The following is a 19,571-nucleotide window of genomic DNA, read 5'->3' as shown; positions in this document are numbered from 1 at the left end:
GTCATACTCATGGAATCATACCTTACAGGTAATGTCCCAGACACCCTCATCACCATCCCTGGGTATGTCCTGTCCCACCAGCAAGACAGACCCAGCAGAGGTAGCAGCACAGTGGTATAAAGTTGGTAGGGAGTTGCCCTGGGAGTCCTCAATGTCGATTCTGGACCCAATGAAGTTTCCTGGCATCAAGTCAAAACGGACAAGGAAACCTCTTACTGATTAACACGTACTGCCCTCCCTCAGCTGATGAATCAGTGCTCCTCCAAGTTGAATACCACTTGGAGGAAGCACTGGGGTTTGCAAAGGTGCAGAATGTACTCTGGGTGGGAGACTTCAATGTCCATCACTAAGAGTAACTCAGTAGCATCAGTACAGGCCCAGCTCCAGCTGCTAGACTGGATCTGCAGCAGGTGGTGAGGCCACCAATAAGAGGGAAAAACACAATTGACCTCATCATCACCAACCTGCCTGCCACAAATGCATCTGTCCATGACAGTATCGGTAGGAGTGACCACTGCACTGTCATTGTGGAGACAAAGTCCCGGCTTCACATTGAGGATACACTCCATCGTGTTGTGTGGCACTACCGTTGTGCTAAATGGGATAGATTTTGAACAGAGACTGTTCAACTCGAGACTGGGCAACCATGCGGCACTGGGCCATCAGCAGAATTGTACTGAACCACAATCGGTAACCTCATGTCCCAGCATATTCCCCACTCTACCTTTACTGCCAAGTCAGGGGATCAACCCTGGTTCAATGAAGTGAGCAGGAGGGCACTTCAGGAGCAGCACCAGGCATGGTGTCAAGCTTCTTGGGTGTGTTGCCTGGATGAGTACAGCTCCAATAAGTGGAGAGTATTCCATCCCACTCCAGACTTGTGCCTTGTAGATGGTGGATAGACTTTGTGGAGTTGGGAGGTGAGTTACCTGTCGCAGCATTCCTAGCCTCTGATTGCTCTTGTAGCCACAGTATTTATATGACTAGTCCAGTTCAGTTTCTGGTCAATGGTAACCCCCAATATGTTGATAGTGGGTGATTCAGTGATGGTAATGCCTTTGAATGTCAAGGGTCAAAATGATGTCTCAAAGTGGTGAAGCTACAATACAGGGCTGCTTCTGTGCCAAACAGCAGAAGCAGCAAGCTATCAAGCGGCGCTTGCTTAGTAATAACCTGCTCACTGACGCTCAGTTTAGGTTCCGCCAGGTTCACTTGGCCCCTGACCTCATTACAGTCTTTGTTCAAACATTATTAAAACAACTGAACTCCAGAGGTGAGGTGAGAGTGACTGCTCTTGACATCAAGACAGCATTTGACCAAGTGTAGCATCAAGGAGCCCTAGCAAAACCAGTCAATGGGAATGGGGGAGAAAACTCTCTGCTAGTTGGAGTCATACCTAGCATAAAGGAAGATGGCTGTGGTTTTTGGAGGCCAATCATCTCAGCTCCAGGACATCACTGCAGGAGTTCCTCAGGCTAGTGCTTTGGGCCCAACTATCTTCAGCTGCTTCATCAATGACCTTCCATCATAAGGTCAGAAGTGGGGATGTTCGGTGTTGATGGCACAATGTTCACCATTCACGACGTCTTAGATACTGAAGTAATCCATGTCCAAAAGCAGCAAGACCTGGACAATGTCCAGGCCTGGGCTGCCCAGTGGAAGTGACATTTGTGCCACACAAATGCCAGCCAATGATCATCTCCAACAAGAGAGAATCTAACCATCACCCCTTGACATTCATTGGCATTACCATTGCTGAATCCCCCGCTATAAACATCCTGAAGGTTACCATTAATCAGAAACTGAACTGGACTAGCCATTTAAATACTGTGGCTACAAGAGCAGGTCAGAGGCTAGGATTCCTGTGGCAGGTAACTCACCACCTGACTCCCTAAAGCCTGTTGTCCATCTACAAGGCACAAGTCAGAAGTGTAATGGAACATTCCCCACTTGTCTGGATGAGTGCAACTCCCACAACACTCAAGAAGCTTGACACCATCCAGATGAAAGCAGCCCACTTGATTGGCACCCCATCCACAAACATTCACTCCCTCCAACACCAACGCACAGTGGCAGCAGTGTGTACCATTTGTGAGATACACTTCAGAAACTCACCAAGGACCCTTAGGCAGCACATTCCAAGCCCACAATCGCTGTCGTCCAGAAGGACAAGGGCAGCAGACACATGGGAACACCACCATCTGGAATTTCCTCTCCAAGCCACTCACAATCCTGACTTGGAAATATATCGCTGTTCCTTCACTGTCGCTGGGTCAAAATCCAGGAACTCCCTCCCTAACAGCACTGTGGATGTATCTAAACCACATGGACTGCAGTGATGCAAGAAGGCAGCTCACCACGATCTTCCCAAGGGCAATTAGGGGTGAGTAATAACTGCTGGCCCAACCAGCAATGCCCACATCCCATGGATGAATAAAAAAACCCCTGTTATGAATCATTCCCCTGTGATGGTTATCCAACGGGTTACAGTCTCCTGTACGAAGGGCATGATGCTTCATATTGTGCACGATTGATGTGTCATCTCTCCAATTCGATGTTCTTGATTAGGGTTGCATCAGTGAATTGCTATTGTATAGCGAACTAGTGACTACGCTTCAACAATAACCTGTTGGCAAAGAAGTGTTTTGAGAGATGTTGCAATAATGTGATGCCAGTGACGTCCTCAAGTTTGTTCTTATTTGCTTTTGATTTCCAAATTTTTCATTCTGTTTTTATGTTGAGTAGTGCATCACTTTGGGATAGTTTTGTGTAAGCAGTTCTTGTCTTTGGTGAGTGATGCTGATTAAGATGTGGCTAGTGATTTTAACAACAAGACGGATAGAATGATACAGCATGGAAGGAGGTCATTCTGCCCATCGTGCATATGCTGGCTCTTTGAAAGAGCTAACCAGCTAGTCCCAGGGCCATGTCTCCTGAGTCAATTTATCCCAATCTTGTGCCCCATAAACATGAGTAAACAATTCTTCCCAGTTTGGAGTATCATCCAGTGCATGTTAAGTGCTGGGTCATAAGGATCATGCCCTCTGTAAATGCTTTGCTTTCTCTGGTCCCGTGACCCTTTTATCTTTGCCAGTGAGCTAACATAATATTCTTGCTGGCCTGGAAGGTTTTGTAGCTCTCTCCTGTCCTTCTGTCAGAACTGGATACTTCATCTGTTCTGTTACCATGCTGCAAAAAATATTCTGCCTATTGCAGTTGTCAGTCTGAATCATCTCAAATCAATTTTTTCCCTGCTCAGACTTGAGGCACTATTTCTAATTTTTCTTCCAAAAATGTCAACTCCTGTATGTCTGCCCCTGCAGCACACACTCCATAGGTGTTTCTCTTATGAATCCTATTCCTCATCCTCAACCCACCTTGAGAATCATCCTAAAGAGAGGGTTGATGTTTTTGACTCACTTTCCCTTCCAACTATTAACCTGATGACTTTTTTTTCTTTTTAAAACTCCCACCATTGTTCGACTCTGTCATAGTATTATGATTTCCATTCTCAGATTCTTTACACATCGGCCAGGTTCTGCTGCTATCCCTGCTGTCGTCCTCAGGATGGGTGTCTCCACTGTTATCCTTGTGGTGTGCTTCCTATTCTACCTCTCTTACTCTCAGTCCATCTTTTATTTTTCTTGGACCTTTGCTTGAATTTCGAACAAAATTGATTCTGATCCTAAGAATAAATGTTATTCCCTTCTAGCAGTGAAGTTATTAAGCTACTGTTATCTATTTCTCTAGAAGTCTTGGTTTAGTCCGTATTAGGTGCTATAATTTTCAGCATAACTGATCTGCTGCTAAGTACCTCTGGACCCCCATCTTTGAATGCTTTGCTGAATTATCTTGGCATAGATGTTTCCAAAGCCTTTGGGGTATTACACTGTAGACTTCCAGCGATATTTTAAGGCCTCCCACCACAACTATGTCCATAGCTATGTGCTTCCCTCTCCAATCTGCCTGTGTTGTAGCTAATGGGCACATCCAAGCATTTTCCCATTAACTGGGTTCCCCAAGGACCTGCTCTCTCTACTACTTTTCTATGTTTCAATGATTGCTATCCATTAACATCCGACCTAATGCACTCTATCTGTGATGATTTAATTTTACATGCATCAACTTCCTTCAGCTATCATTCCATTTCCAGACCCCTCGGAGTGAATCACTACATGCTGTTCGTGGGAGAGCAAAACCCTTAGTGAGTTCAGTCCTTCAAAGAGAAAGTTTCTTAATGCCTTTCAATCCAAAACAACAGTCTCCACCTCTTAATCTTAGTCATCATCTCTTGGCATTTTTGATCTATTTCATGTGAGCTCAACTGTATCTCCTCTAATACCAAAGCTAGTTCTAGAGGATGCCTTTACACTCAGTCTTGTAGCTGTCGCTTAGCATTCAATCTCACAAAGCCTTGTTGCTAAGCTTCTATCTGGCTGTAGGTTTAACGATCTTGTTTAGGAGAGAGAGAGCAAGTAACATGAAATCACAAATATATCTCTTTTACCTATTCAAAATGCTTAGTAAATGCTTAGTGCATGCGAAGGAGGAGGGGATAAAAGAATCCCTGCTCTCCAAACATTGAATTTGAGGTTTGGTAGATTTACAAATTGTCCAGGGGTCCAAAAGAGTGCCTGAATGTTTTTCAAAGCTAGATTTGACATTAGTCTGGATTTTATACTCTGTGGTATCAAACTAAAGCAATGGGAGACTGCCCCTTCCTGGGAGTCTTGCTCCAATTCACTCAAGTTTAACCGTTTTCACTGCAAAGTTAATCCAGGAGCAGTAGCACAATGGTAATGTTACTGCACAGGTAATCCAAAGAACTGGGCTACTGAGCTAGAGGTAGTTCAAATGCCAATTTGGCAACTTTGCAAATTAAATAAATCTGGGATAAAAAGCTGGTAGCAATAATGGTGGTAGGATTGTCGTTAAAACCCATCTGGTTCACTAATGTCCTTCAGGGAAAGAAATCTGTCCTTATCCGGTCGGCTTAAATGTGACTTCAGACCCACAGCAACATGGTTGACTCTTAACTGCCCTCTAAAATGGCCGAGCATATAGAGCAGCTGTATCAACATGCTTTGAGAAAGTGTAGTAATAAAATCGGACAGACCACCCAGCATCTGCCTAGGTGTTAGCTTTGAATACAACAAGAACACCCAACCCAGTCAACACTGTCCTCCCTGCTAACATCTGGGGATTTGTGTCAAAATTTTGAGAGCTATTCCACAGGCTGGTCAAGCAACAGCCTGACATAGTCATACTCACAGGATCATACCTTTCAGCCAACATCCCAGACGCCTCATCATCATCCAAAGGAGGTGGCACAGTTAGGAGGGAGTGGCCCTGGGAGTCCTCAAATTTGACTCTGGTTAGCATGAAGTCTCACAGTAAACATGAGCAAGGGAACCTTCCACTGATGAACCATTCTACCCTCCCTCAGTTAAAGAATCAGTTCTCCTCCGTGTTGATCATCGCTTGGAAGAAGCACTGAGTAGTGAGGGTACAGAATGTACTCTGGGTGGAGGACTTCAATGCCCATCACCAAGAGTGGTTTGATGGCACCACTACTGACAAAGCTGGTGGAGTCCTGAAGCCCATATCTGCTAGACTGGGCCTACAGGTGTTGAACGAACCAACATGAGGGGAAAAATTGTTCTAGGCAGTGTTACATTGACCCACACATTTCTGTCTGCCTTCTCTGTGTACTGAATGGAAACGCATCCCAGCTCCTTGAGCAACCATTGTTCTTTCTCAAGACCTCATCAGTTATTGTCAGGCCTGCAAGGCAGGGCTCTCACTCATAGTCTGCTATTTTACATTGATCCATTTTCTTGGCATTTTTTTTTTTTGCCAGTGGTGATTTGTCAATGCCTTCCACACTCAGGGGCAGGGAGGCAGGCCCCAAAGTCTACCTCAGCTGGAACAAGAATTGAACCCATGCTATTGGCATCATTCTGAACCACACCTTAGCCAACTAAGCTAACCAGACCTGACCTTACCTATAGCACTCCTCAGTTCGCTCAGTCTTTCATCATCCCTGAATCTTGAGGCTTTTAAAACCAATGTTTCATATCACCTGATCACGGCTTGATTTAATGCCTCTTTTATACTCGCTCCTAACTTTGGTTTCTTAGCCTTTCGAGCTAATTTCTTAATAACACAAAATTATAGATGTGACTTCATTATTCTACTTTTAACAACAGGAAATGTATATAAATAAATACTTGAGGTGAGAGTGACTGCCCTTGACATCAAGGCCTCATTTGACCGAGTGTAGCATCCAGGGGCCCTAGCAAAATGGGAGTCAATGGTAATAAGGGGGAAAACTCTACTGGTTGGCACCACATCCACATTCACTCCCTCCACCACCAATGCACAGTGGCAGTAGTGTGCACCATCTACAAGACACACTGCAGTAACTCACCAAGGATCCTAAGGCAGCACCTTCCAAACCCATGATCACTACCACCTAGAAGGGCAAGGGCAGACAAATGGGAACACCACCACTACCTGGAAGTTTCCCTCCAAACGACTCACCATCCTGACTTGGAAATATATCGCCGTTCCTTCACTGTCGCTGGGTCAAAATCCTGGAACCCCACCCCTAACAGCACAGTGGGTGTACCTACACCACATGGACTGCGGCGGTTCAAGAAGGCGGCCCATCATAATCTTCTCAAGGGCATTTAGGGATGGGCAATAAATGCTGGCCTACGCAGCAATGCCCAAATCCCATGAATAAATAAAAACTTTAAAAGAAAACCTTTGCAGGGCTCTTAGGAAAGAGCAGGGAGTGGGACTAATTGGGGATAGCTCAGAGCCATGATGGGTCAGCTGGCCTCCTTTTAAGCTGCATTGTTCTATGATGATTTGATTTTTTTTAAAGTTTAAATTGCATGAGTTAAAGACACATGTGCATTTCCAAACACCCAACATTTCTCTGGACCATACACTTTGATAGCTCACTTAAATGAAAAGCTGAGTACTCGATCAGTTTGAAACATTACAGAAGCGAATACCCCATGGACATGAGATGTTTAGTGCTGTATGTGGGTGAATCATTCTTTTACTTGGTGTGTACTGTACACATCCAGGAGCTGATGAAAATGCACACATCATTTTGCCATAACCAGTGTGTTTGAAATGGTTTCGGTAATATTCAGTCATCCCCCCCTCAACAAATATAGCATGTGTGTATTTAAACATAGTTCTTCCGCTCCTGGTTAAGGCATCCTGTGTTAGTCATGCTCGGAAGAAGCTCGCTTCCTTTTGAAGTAGCAATCAGAGCAGTGTGTTCGACTCCAGATGAATTCCTCTTAAAAAGCAAGTCAATGCAAAGAGAGGATTCTGTTAGGAATTATCTCCCCATTCTTGCTAACTATTTCTCAATTTGGTGCATTTAGAGACCTTCTCCTCCTCGTTTATTGTAAATAATGTAACCCTCAATCTTATCTGGCTATTGGTCTGTTAAATGGCATTAACTTTTGTCCCTGGCTTGAATGATATATGTATCTATACAATGATTAAGTAGGATCTAAAATCTATTGTATGGTTGGATATGTTAAAACTAAAGAGGTATGTTTTTCACTGCCAGGTCAGTGTGTTTGGAAATTTCGGTTCAAGCAAATACACAAAATAACCCTTCTTTATACCGCCTCAGAAGCTGTCTAAAAGCAGCTGTTAATTGTCAGCTTGAATGAGTATTCCACAGGTATTAAGGGTTTTTTGCTGGAATTTTATTGAGTTTACATAAAAGTGGGAGAATCTTTTTTCAACACTCCTCTGGCAGCCATTTTACCCATTTTACTCCATGGCAGAGACTGAGCTGTTTAATTTTTTGAAGGAGCACCCTCTACAGGTCTTATAGCTCACTACAGCATGGGCTTTGATGGAGATTTTCTGAAAGGACCTCAATATATACACTAGGCTCTGAGCTCACATCATCACTGAATGAGCTGTTCATGTTCTGTAGGCTGTAGAGTTTCCTCTGCAGGTTATTAAAATTCACTGCATTGATAACAGGGCTGGACCTTTCCTGTAGGTTCTCCCTCTACAGGTGACATGACTCACTGCAATATTAATTAAATTACACATCATTTAAAGGTGGTACCCTCCCTCTATCCGCAATTCACTCTATTCATTGAATGGTTTCTTTTCTATGCGAGTGCTCTTACAGGTTCTAACTGCTCATTACAGAATGAATTGAGTTATACCTATTTTATTGCATTCATATGGATTTAATGGCTCTCTATAAACATCAACTAAATTGAGTTGTTTATTTTGTAGAAGAGCTCCCACTACAAATCCCTAGTTTGCTAGTGTTAATACACAGGAAAATAGTGCTACGGTGTAAATTTATACCCAATACAAACAATTGCGAAGTTGACAGGAGACCCAGACAATTCTCCAATTCTATCATCATGGATGTTTAGTAGTTGGGCTATATTGTAGGAAAGCAATTTTGGTTAAAAGTACAACTTTGCCTTCAGGAGGATAATCAGCAGGGTTGATCTAAGCATTACAGGAAAGTCAAATTGTCTTTTTAATGGAACCACTTATGTCCACATCTTAATCACAGCCAATTTCAGCAAACAGATTGGAAATGTCTTCAGCAGGCTCAGAATCAGGATCTCTCTGGTTTCATTCATTGTGGGATGAAATTCATGGGTAGTTTTATTACTGTGACATAGAGCTCCTGAGATAAAAGAAAAAAGAAAATATAAGACAACAAGCTAATGTTATATTCACTGTCATTAATGATGTGGTGAGAGAAAACGTTTTGATGACTCTAGGGGTGAATAGTGTTACACAAAATTAGTGTTACACTAAACCTTTACTGATTACAAAAACAACTTGCATTTATATAGTGCCTTTAACATAGTATTTAATACAAACGCATTTCACAAATTGTTGAGAAGCAAAATTTAACAGAGATCAAAGATCACTTAGTCAAAGAGGTAGGTTTTAAGGAGCATTTTTAAAGGTGGAAAGAAAGCTGGAGGGGTTGGGGGGTGGGGGGGCGGTGGGGGGGGGGCGGTGGGGGCGGTGTTGGTTGGTGGGCTTAAGCATCTGAACACACGGCCAACAATCATGAGTGAAGAAAATTGTGGATGCATCACGGGCCAGAATTGGAGGAGTGCAGAGATCTTGGAGGGTCGAAGAGCTGAAGGAGATTACAGAGATAAGGATGGGTGAGGTCATGGAGGGATTTGAACTGAAGGATAAGAATTTTAAATTGGAAGATGATGATGCAGATGAATTGGATGTTAATGTCTTGTCAATTACATTGTTAATTTCAATTACATTATTAAGGTTAAGAGAAACTGGTGATGGGCATTAGTTGTATTTGAGTACCTATAAATAGGGGATACCTGGGACACTGTTGTGTGGGAGGAGAGCTAAGAGATTGAACAAGTCAATAAATTCTCAGTAAAGAAAAGCTCAGTGTCTTGGTTTCAGCATCACCAACCAACTTAGATCCTATTAACAGCGAAAAACCCACCAGGAGAGCATTGGAGGTAACAAAGTACAGCCTGGCGGTAACAAATTTCTAGAATGGAGGAGGCGCATTGAAAAAGATCATGCCAGACTTATGAACAGCAATATAGAATGGTGAGTCACTATTTCAATTTCCTACTTTACAGTGTGAATTTTGGTGTGCCAGTACAGAAGACCCTTCATGGTGGGCAGGAGAAAGATGACTTCTTCCAAGGAGCTGGCTGAGGAAGTGCGTGTGGGGTTTTCTGGTTGGAAAAAAGTCCCATTCAGATGAAGTCATTGCCACATTTATCGCTGGCTGACTGAAACAAATCAGAAGGTCCTGAACTCTTGGAAATACAGCGCAGGACAATCCGCATCTATAATAAGAGAGGTTATATCATATTGGGCCAGCACCCTCCGAACTGCCTGTCAGGGCAGCAAATGCAAATTGCTGATCTTAGGTGTTGGTGTTATAGTAGTCCCATTGAAAACTGCAGTGTTGGCAGTAACTTGTTCTGCTGGATGTTGTGGTCTGAGAATGTGGGCTGGGGTAACTGATTCACTTTTCCTGTATTCTGCTCTTGGTACATCCTGTCTATCGACATTATGTAACTAAATGTCCTTTTTTTAACTGGTAAATTGAGTTGTAAAGGCAAACACAGAAAATGTAACGACGGTATTAAATCAAGACACAACTTTCTGCTAAAAAATCAAAAGGGAAAATGCCATCCAGGTGAGCAGATTTATACCGTAAGCTGTAGAATCATTCACCTATTCTGCTAGTGGAGTCAGATAATACCTCAGGAGAGAACTTGAGGCCTGTAGAGAGTGTGTTACTGTGGAGAAGAGCAATCCGTTGGATGGAGGTGAATAGACCATGTAGCTGGAGATGAATGCCTTGGAAAAGTAGGCTGGAGAAATGTGGGCCCTGGGACTGGAGAAATGTGGGCCCTGGGACTGGAGAAATGTGGGCCCTGGGACTGGAGAAATGTGGGCCCTAAAGTCGGAGGGCAGCATCCTTCTGTATAAAGCTTAAGACCAGTGGTAAGCACTGTGCTACATAGGTTCCTAAAGCTGGAGAAAACACCTTCAAGAGATGTCTGAATAGATCATAAGACATAATGGCTATGAGTGTGTTATAAGGCTCAATTACTCTTGTGAGGACAACGCCAAATTGCTCAGGTTTTGCTCATTTTGGTTCAGGAAATGTGCAGAGGAGGAGAAAAGGCCATCAAGTTATATTCTGATGATTCTAGAAGTCAATGACTATCTAAATTAGTCACAAAACAAAAACAGAATTACCTGGAAAAACTCAGCAGGTCTAGCAGCATTGGCGGAGAAGGAAAGAGTTGACGTTTCGAGTCCTCATGACCCTTGACAGAACTGATTGAATGTTAGAAGAGGGGTGAAATATATTCTGGTTGAAGTTGGGCGGGGGGGGAGGATAAGAGAAGTGGGGTGGGGGTGATGTGGTTTTAGGGACAAGCAAGCAGTGATAGGAGCAGATAATCAAAAGGTCAGACAAAAGAACAAAAGAACACAGAGGTGTTGAAGGTAGTGATATTATCTAAACGCATGTGCTAATTAAGAATGGATGGCAGGGCACTCTAGGCACAGCTCTAGTGGGGGTGGGGTGGAAAGACTAGCCTGGCATACAAGATTTAAAAATAATGGAAATAGGTGGGAAAAGAAAAATCTATATAAATTATTGGAAAAAACAAAAGGAAGGGGGAAGAAATGGAAAGGGGGTGGGGATGGAGGAGGGAGTTCAAGATCTAAAGTTGTTGAATTCAATGTTCAGTCCGGAAGGCTGTAAAGTGCTTAGTCGGAAGATGAGGTGCTGTTCCTCCAGTTTGCGTTGGGCTTCACCGGAACAATGCAGCAAGCCAAGAACAGACATGTGGGCAAGAGAGCAGGGTGGAGTGTTAAAATGGCAAGGGATGGGGAGGTTTGGGTCTTTCTTGCGGTGTAGAGGAGACCACATTGAGAGTAACAAATGCAGTAGACTAATTTGGGGGAAATGCAAGTGAAATGCTGCTTCACTTGAAAGGAGTGTTTGGGCCCTTGGACAGTGAGGAGAGAGGAAGTGAAGGGGCAGGTGTTGCATCTTTTGCGTGGGCATGGGGCGGTGCCGGTGCCATAGGTAGGATTTGAGGAGTAGGGGGTGAAGAAGGAGTGGACCAGGGTGTCCCAGAGGAGATGATCCCTACGGAATGCCGCCGGTGGGGGGGCGGTGAGGGGAAGATGTGTTTGGTGGTGGCATCATGCTGGAGTTGGCGGAAATGGCGGAGGATGATCCTTTGAATGCGGAGGCTGGTGGGGTGATAAGTGAGGACAAGGGGGACCCTACCATGTTTCTGGGAGGGAGTAGAAGGCGTGAGGGCGGATGCGCGGGAGATGGGCTGGACACGGTTGAGGGCCCTGTCAACGACCGTGGGTGGAAAACCTCAGTTAAGGAAGAAGGAGGACATGTCAGAGGAACTGTTTTTGAAGGTAGCATCATCAGAACAGATGCGACAGAGGCGAAGGAACTGAGAGAATGGGATGGAGTCCTTACAGGAAGCGGGGTGTGAGGAGCTGTAGTCGAAGTAGCTGTGGGAGTCGGTAGGCTTGTAATGGATATTGGTGGACAGTCTATCACCAGAAATTGAGACAGAGAGGTCAAGGAAGGGAAGGGAAGTGTCAGAGATGGACCATGTGAAAATGATGGAGGGGTGGAGATTGGAAGCAAAATTAATAAATTTTTCTAAGTCCTGACGAGAGCATGAAGCAGCACCGAAGTAATCATCGATGTACTGGAGAAAGAGTTGTGGCAGGGGGCCGGAGTAGGACTGGAACAAGGAATGTTCCACATACCCCATAAAGAGACAGGCATAGCTGGCCACCATTGCTGGGTGGTATAGTGGTTCGGCTACTGGACTAGTAATCCAGGGGCTTGGATTAATGATCTAATGAGATCTGTTCAAATTTCACTATGGCAGCTGGGTAACTTAAGTTTAGTTAATTAAATAAATTTAGTATTAAAAAGCTGGTGGAATGGTTACCGTGTAAAATTTCAGGATTGTCATTAAAAAAAAACATATCTAGTTCACTAATGGCCTTTAGGGAAGGAAATCTGCCACCCTTACCCAGTCTGGCCTCCAGATCAAAAACAATGTGATCAACTTTTAAATACCCTCTGAAGTGGCCTAGCAAGCCTCTCTCTTGGACAAAAATCATGTCAACAAAGTATAACAGGCACCACACGGACTACAGTGGTTCACGAAGATGCTCAAGGGCATTTGGGGATGGCAATAAGTGTGGGCATTGCCAAGGATAACCACAGTCCATGAATGAATAAAAAAAGTTAGTGGGGGACTGAGGGGAGAGAGACACCACAAAAGGCTGGTGAGGAACTGTAAAAATGGTGTGCAGGGGACACGGGGAGAGAGGAACAGGGACTGTGGAGAAATATTGAGCTGGGAACTGATGGGGCAACGGGTCTGTGCCAGTGAGGCACGGAAGTGGAACTATACCTGACTTGTCACTGCTTCCCAGTTTGTCCCTATCTTGTGCCCAAATCCTGATCAGCTACTTCCTGCCTAAGTCGTTCAATACGTTGACTTCCTCTCCACTTCCCAAGGCATTCCAGTGCAGCAACGCAATTAATGGAAGGAAAATGCGTTGTAAGTGTGATACAAGCAAAGTCAGGGAAAGAAAAACCGAAGGGAATTGGGTGAGAAGGGTGATGTTGGCTTTGTAGGTCATTTTTTTCTTTACAGATTTCCCAGTGCTGGTTGGCCATGAGAATGCAGTGTTCTAGCCCAACCCAAAAAAACCTGAGAACCACTTGAGCAAAACACTGAGAGTGAAACATGGGAGATAAGGGAATGATAGTTTCCCAATGTGATGAAACAATTTCAAGCTGTGCTTTTGTTATGGAAGTTTTGGAGCTGTGCTATTCCTGTTGCCCTCATTGCTTTGACCAGGTTTTTCTATAATTCCGGTATGGACCATACCTCGGAGAGCTGGAATAGGTTTAGAAGAGACCGCAGTCTTTCAAGTTTTCCTTGATGATGATGTCTGTCACTGCATCGAACACAAACTTGACGTTCTCTGTGTCTGTAGCACAGGTCATGTGCGAGTAAATCTCCTTCACGTCTCTCCTCATGTTTAATTCCAGGAATTGGGCTTTAATGTACCCTCCAGCATCTTCCATCGAGTTGTTTCCTGGAAGGGGCAGTTACGGACATAATGTCATTGAACTTCCAACATTGTGGCGGTTCATCACCTTCCCTGTCTGATATCTGCCAGTCTAGCTTGTGGGCTGAATGCCTAGAAATTCTTTTAAACTGTACCCACATGCAAAAATCTGATATTTAAAACACACATGCTCTTCTTCACATACCTCCTGTGTTTAGTGAGATTTGTCAGTTTCAATTGACTTCATTTAAGCAGTAGGATAAACATCACTTAACGAATGACTTTGACCCACCCTGGTCCTGCCTCAGTCCCATCACCATCCCGCTTGGCTCCAATCTGATTCTCTCCCTGTCCTAATCCAATACTTGTATTGGTCTCAGAGGGAGTACAATGTGGCTTTGCCAGATTGTTACCTGGAATCCGAGTCTTAAATTATGGCAAGAGATGACACAAATTAGGGTTATATTCCCAGGAATTTAGAAGGTTAAGAGGTTGTTCATTTGAAGTCTTCAAGATGTTAAAGGAAACAGACAGGGTAGGTGGAGGTAAAATATTTCTGGAGTCCAGGACCAGGAGCATAGTCAAAAAATCAGTGCCTTTCAGGAGTGAGATTAGGAAACACTTCCCCAAACACAGTTTGGGAGAAGTTTGGAACTCTCTTCCAGAAAGGACAATTGATGCTAGATCAATTGTTAATTTTAAAACTAAAAATGTTAGACTTTTCTTAATCAAAGGTATTAAGATATATGGAGCAAAGAGTAGCAAATGGAGTTAGGTCACCGGTCAGCCATGATCTCGTTGGATGGAGGAATGGGCTTGAGGGGCCGAATGGCCTAGTCCTGTTCTCATTTTCTTATCCTGATGCTATTTTACCATGACCCTATGCTTTGTTCAGATAGGGAAAACTGGCAATCTCCGTTTTACATGTGGTACCTGTGGCAGTGTAGTTATTTTACTGGGCTAGTAATCATGCAGTCTGGGTGAATGGTCTGGGGACATGAGTTCAAATCTCAACATAGCAGGTGGGAAATTTAAATTTAATAAATATGGAATTCAAAGCTAGTATCAGTAATGACCAGATTGTGATTAACAACACATCTGGTTCACTAATGCCCTTTAGGAAAGGAAATTTGCTGTCATTACCCAGTATGGCCTACATGTGTCTCCAGACCCACAGCAACTTCCTTGACTCCGAAGTGGCCTAACAAGCTGCTCTGTTGTATTCAAGAAGGTGGCTGCCTTCCAGCTTCTCCAGAGTAATGTAAGAAGATGGTAAATGTTGGCCTTGCCAGCGATGCCCATATCCCGTGAATGAGTTTTTAAAAAAGTAACATGAGCCGGTAAGGAAGAAGGCTGTTCTGACATCTCAAAAGATTCAAGATGCGTACACCAAAAAAGTGCTGATTTTTGGCCCTTAATCTGTGCTGAGTCAGCTCAATTTAGGTGACAGAATCAGATGCTGCAATTGGCCTAGGTAATTGAGGTAAGAAAAAGAAAATCAACCAAGCCTTCTGCTCCTGACTGCTGCCCCACAACCCATGCTACAGAGTGGATGTAGATTGCAGTACTGGACTTGGTTGTAAAGCTTTCCATGATTAAATACCCTGGGATGTTCAAAGCCAATACTTACTCATCTACTTTGAATGGAAGGCATCCATCTTCCCCATGAGGCGTTAGACCAAGACTCTGTCTGTTCTCAAGTGTCCCATGACATCATTTTGAAGAAGAGCAGGGGTGTTCTCCCTGGTGTCCTGCCCAATATTTATCCCTTAACCAACATCAAACAAAACAAAAAAAAAAAATTGACCTTTTCATGATCACTTTGCTGTTTGTGGGAGTTTGCCGTACCCAAATTGGCTCCAGTGTTTCCCACATGACCACAGTGACTCTCCTTCAATAAGTACTTCATTGGCTGTAAAGCGCTTTGAGGCACCCTGAGGTTGTGAAAGATGCTATATAAATGCACGCACGCTGTGCCGCAGCAAATGAACACCTTCAGGAGGTGGGCATGGGGCATGAGTAAGAAAAGAAAAGAAAACAAAATAAATTAGAATTTGTAAAAACTGATTCCTGCCCAAGAAATGCTTTGGGTTTGTAATTCTGGCTGGCTTGGATAGCCTGTAGTTTATATTCAGCAAATGATCAGGGATTATTTTCAGCAGCAGTATGTGTTTCATTGTATCTCGTATTATTGAAACAAATATTTGGACACATTAGTTGCTGATCAGCTCTTGTGTTGGGGAAGAGGCTGAATGTGTCTGTTTTGTATTTGTGCTTTAGGGGAAGTTTTAATCGTCACCTTCAGCATACAGAGTGTTCCTCTTCCCCTCTCCCTCGTTCCCAGAAGTGAATAAAGCTGTGGTGATTGAAGTGGCAAAAGATAATATAGAAAGATAGGGAGAGATATATGGCAAGAGGCAGGGTGAGAAGTGGCCAGACAAATGTGGAGGCAAAGTGAGAGAGAACTACAGAGGAAGAAAGTGAGAACTCGAGAGGCAGAAATATAGATTCAAGCAGCGAGGAACAATGACAAAAGAATATTGGTGTTGGATTGTTGGATTCCTACCTTCAATTTTGTTTGGTGATCTTTAAAGTTTTAATGTAACAAATGACACTTAATTAGTATATCTGACAGGCACAAATATCAAATTATATGATTCTACAATCAATAAATCTATTGGTTAGAGTGCGTTAATCTCTTCAAGTACAAAAGATAATTAAAATGCTATTGGAATGCTGGCCCTTATCTCAAGGGTGCTGGGACACAAAAGCGGGAGGATGAACTGGCCTTGGAGAGGGTGCAGCGCAGATTCACCAGAATGATACCAGGGCTACAAAGATTAAGTTGTGAGGACAGGTTGCATAGAATATGCTTGTATTCTCTTGAGTATAGAAGATTAAGGGTTGATGCATTTGTTGTGGTAGGGTCTGGTGCATAAAGGGTTAATGTGGGACTGAGTACAGTACTGCTCACACAGATTTGTAAAATAAACACCTGACCCAGAGCCAGGGTGAACCTGGAGATGGACAGAGTTGGGTTAATACTTAGAATGGGGTCAGTTCCTTGTCTGTATCTTCTACTGTAAATATGTACATAGCTACGAGTTGTTAATAAAGACTTGCTGTTAATGTACCCCACACTGGAAGCCTACTTCATGGTGTTTGAAACATGATTATTCAGCATTAAGGTATTTAAGATGATTGAACCAGTCAATAAGGTTAGATAGAGGCTTGGGGTGGGAGGGGGAGTGGGGGGGGGGTGCGGTGGGTGTCCAGGATAAGGGAGCATAACCTTAAAATGAGAGCTCAGTGTTTCGGGGTGATGTTCAATATTTGTCTTAAAACTTAATTATTGTGTGCAGCCAGTTTCTTTTAGTGTACGGTCCCTTTAAATGTTTTTGCACGGCTGTGCACACATTATTGGTCATGGACAAAGCACCTTCCCAGTTTCTGCGGGATACTACAGGTATCGAGATATTACTAGTGGGAATGTGGTTGATGTCAGAATGCACTGTCTCACACAAAGGGTAGTGGAAATTGGGAACTGCCTCCCCCAAAAGCTGTTCAGAGAGTGGTGGAGGCAGGGTCATTGAATATTTTAAGGCAGGATAGATTCTTGACTAACAAGGGAGTCAAAGGTTATCGGGGGTAGGCAGGAATGTGGAGTTGAGGCCACAATCAGATCAGCCATGATCTTATTGAATGGTGGAGCAGGCTTGAGGGGCCGAATGATCTACTCCTGCTCCTGATTTGTATATTCATGTGTTGAGACTATGCTGATTGGAAACTTTGATTAATAGGTTATTCCTCTGTTCTGATGAAAGGTCATCGATCTGAAACGTTAACTCAAGTTCTCTCCACAGATGCTGACCAACGTGTTGAATATTTCTACTGATAGGCCGTAAAATTGAAGGAATAGGAAGGTAGATGGAATTGAGATACAGATCAGCCTCTTAGCGAGTAGAGGAAAAGGCTAGAGGGGCTGAAAGGCCTATTCCTGTTTCTACCTTCCTCTTCTGTGCAGTTTCAGTTTCATCAAATAGCATGGCCCTTTAAACAAAATATGTTCAGGGAAGTCACTAAGCATGACAGGAGGAGGCATGTTAACAATCCTGTAAGTAAACATGGACCTTTTAATGATCATCATCTGTGTAGGTGCAAGGATACGTGCGTGTGCATGTGCATGCTGTGTGCATATACATGTGAATTCAACTCAATTGCACCGATGCACTTAGCAACTGACGTGGACAATGAACCCAGTGATATTATTAGCACAAAATTTTGATGGAAAAAAATGTACTGAATGAAATGTGCAGAAGGGGAGAGAAAATCAGTAAAAAAAAGTTGTGTAATATAACTAGGTTTCTTTGTAACTATTTTGGTTCTGAAAAAGTTAAGAGTTCCAGTTAAATAACGATGGAGAACTCAATGTGCTGCTGTGTACTCACAGAATGAGATAAATCTTGGCTTCGCTGACCTGCTGCTATCTTGTTTGTTCTGATCTTGGCAAGACTTAAACTAGGATGGGTGGGTAAGTACATTGTTCCGGTTGACAGAGTGAAGGCAGCAGCTGATTGGGAGCCAGTCACGTGTTGAGAATGTTGCAATGATTCCCAAACTAAATTCGGTTAGATTACACTTGGAGCACTGTGAACAGTTCTGGTCTTTATAGTTGTATAAAGGATACAGGGGGCCATTGGGGAAGGTGCAAAAAAGATTTGCTAGAATGATACCGGAACTGAAGAAAGAGTGAACAGTCTGTTGCTCTTTTCTCTAGGAAAGAGAAATCTGAGGAGTGACCAGTTAGAAGTCTTCAAAATTAAGAAGGGGTTTGATAGGGTAGACATAGAGAGGATGTTCCCAATTGCAGGCAAGACCAGAACTAAGGGTCATAAATATGATAGTCACTATAAAACCCAATGGGGACTTCAGGAGAAACCTCTTCACCAATGGAGTGGTGAGAATGTAGAACATGCTACAACATGGAGTTGTTCAGGCAAATAGCATAGATGTATTCAAGGGAAAGTTAGATAGGCACACAATAGAGACAGGAATAGAAGGATCTGTTGATGGGGTTAGATGAAAAAGGGTAGGAAGAGTCTTGTGTGGAGCATAAACACTGGCATGGAGCTGTTTGACCAAATGTCTTGCTTCTGCACTGTGAATAGGTTCTAATTTGAATGTCCAGTGTCCAGCTGATTGTAGTAACTTCAGGTGAGGGTTTGGAATGGAAACATGTATGCGTGTGAGGGGTTTGGGTTGTGGGTGATGGGGGAGCGAGGGAGAGAAGTGCAGACTGACTTCTGCTAACTGCTCAAAAAAATGAATAGAGACATGCCCTTATTTTTAGATGTGAAGGTAATTATTATCTGAAGGAAATAGAGATTTGTATTATGCTGTAAATAGGTCTGGCACATGCTAGTCTAATGCAGTCCCCATTTTAAAGTCGAGCACACTGTTCTTATCTTTGTATGAGTTTGATATTGTGTATGATCAAATAGCCAAGCTTACAGAAACTTGGTGGGGGCATTGAAGCTCCTCTGTAGTACAGGACTGGGGAACTGGAACATATAGGAGCAGCATTATGAATGAGAAAGTCACATCATGGTTACATAGGTAGTTTCTAGTATAAATGTGAGCGTGAGACTTCCTAATAGGAAGCATTGACACAAAAATGTGTTGAACCATTAAACTGATAAAAGAAAGAACTTGCATTTATATCGTATCTTTTGTGGCCTCAGGACACCCCAAAATGCTTTACAACCAATTAAATCCTTTGTAAGTGTCATCACCTATAATGTAGGAAATGTAGCAGCATATTTGTGCACAGCAAGCTCTCACAAACAACAATGTGACGATGACCAGGTAATCTGTCTTTGTGATGTTGGTTGAGGGGTGAATAT

At 43.3% G+C, this 19,571-nt stretch overlaps 1 protein-coding gene across 1 annotated transcript in view; it reads right to left on the bottom strand.

Annotated features, from left to right (window-relative positions):
* Nucleotides 1-8,250: 8,250 nt before the first annotated feature.
* Nucleotides 8,251-19,571, bottom strand: part of LOC121279837 (guanine nucleotide-binding protein G(t) subunit alpha) — a 60,107-nt gene continuing 48,786 nt past the window's right edge. Inside the window, exons 8-9 of the mRNA XM_041191268.1 lie at nucleotides 13,485-13,695; nucleotides 8,251-8,701 (exon numbers count right to left, since the gene is read on the bottom strand). Coding sequence (XP_041047202.1) covers nucleotides 13,505-13,695 — 191 coding nt within the window. The 3' untranslated portion in view covers nucleotides 8,251-8,701; nucleotides 13,485-13,504. The remainder of the gene's footprint in view (nucleotides 8,702-13,484; nucleotides 13,696-19,571) is intronic.

Source organism: Carcharodon carcharias, chromosome 7 (genome assembly GCF_017639515.1).
Source record: "Carcharodon carcharias isolate sCarCar2 chromosome 7, sCarCar2.pri, whole genome shotgun sequence".
Taxonomy (NCBI): Eukaryota; Metazoa; Chordata; class Chondrichthyes; order Lamniformes; family Lamnidae; genus Carcharodon; species Carcharodon carcharias.
This window is presented reverse-complemented; position numbering and strand designations above follow the sequence as displayed.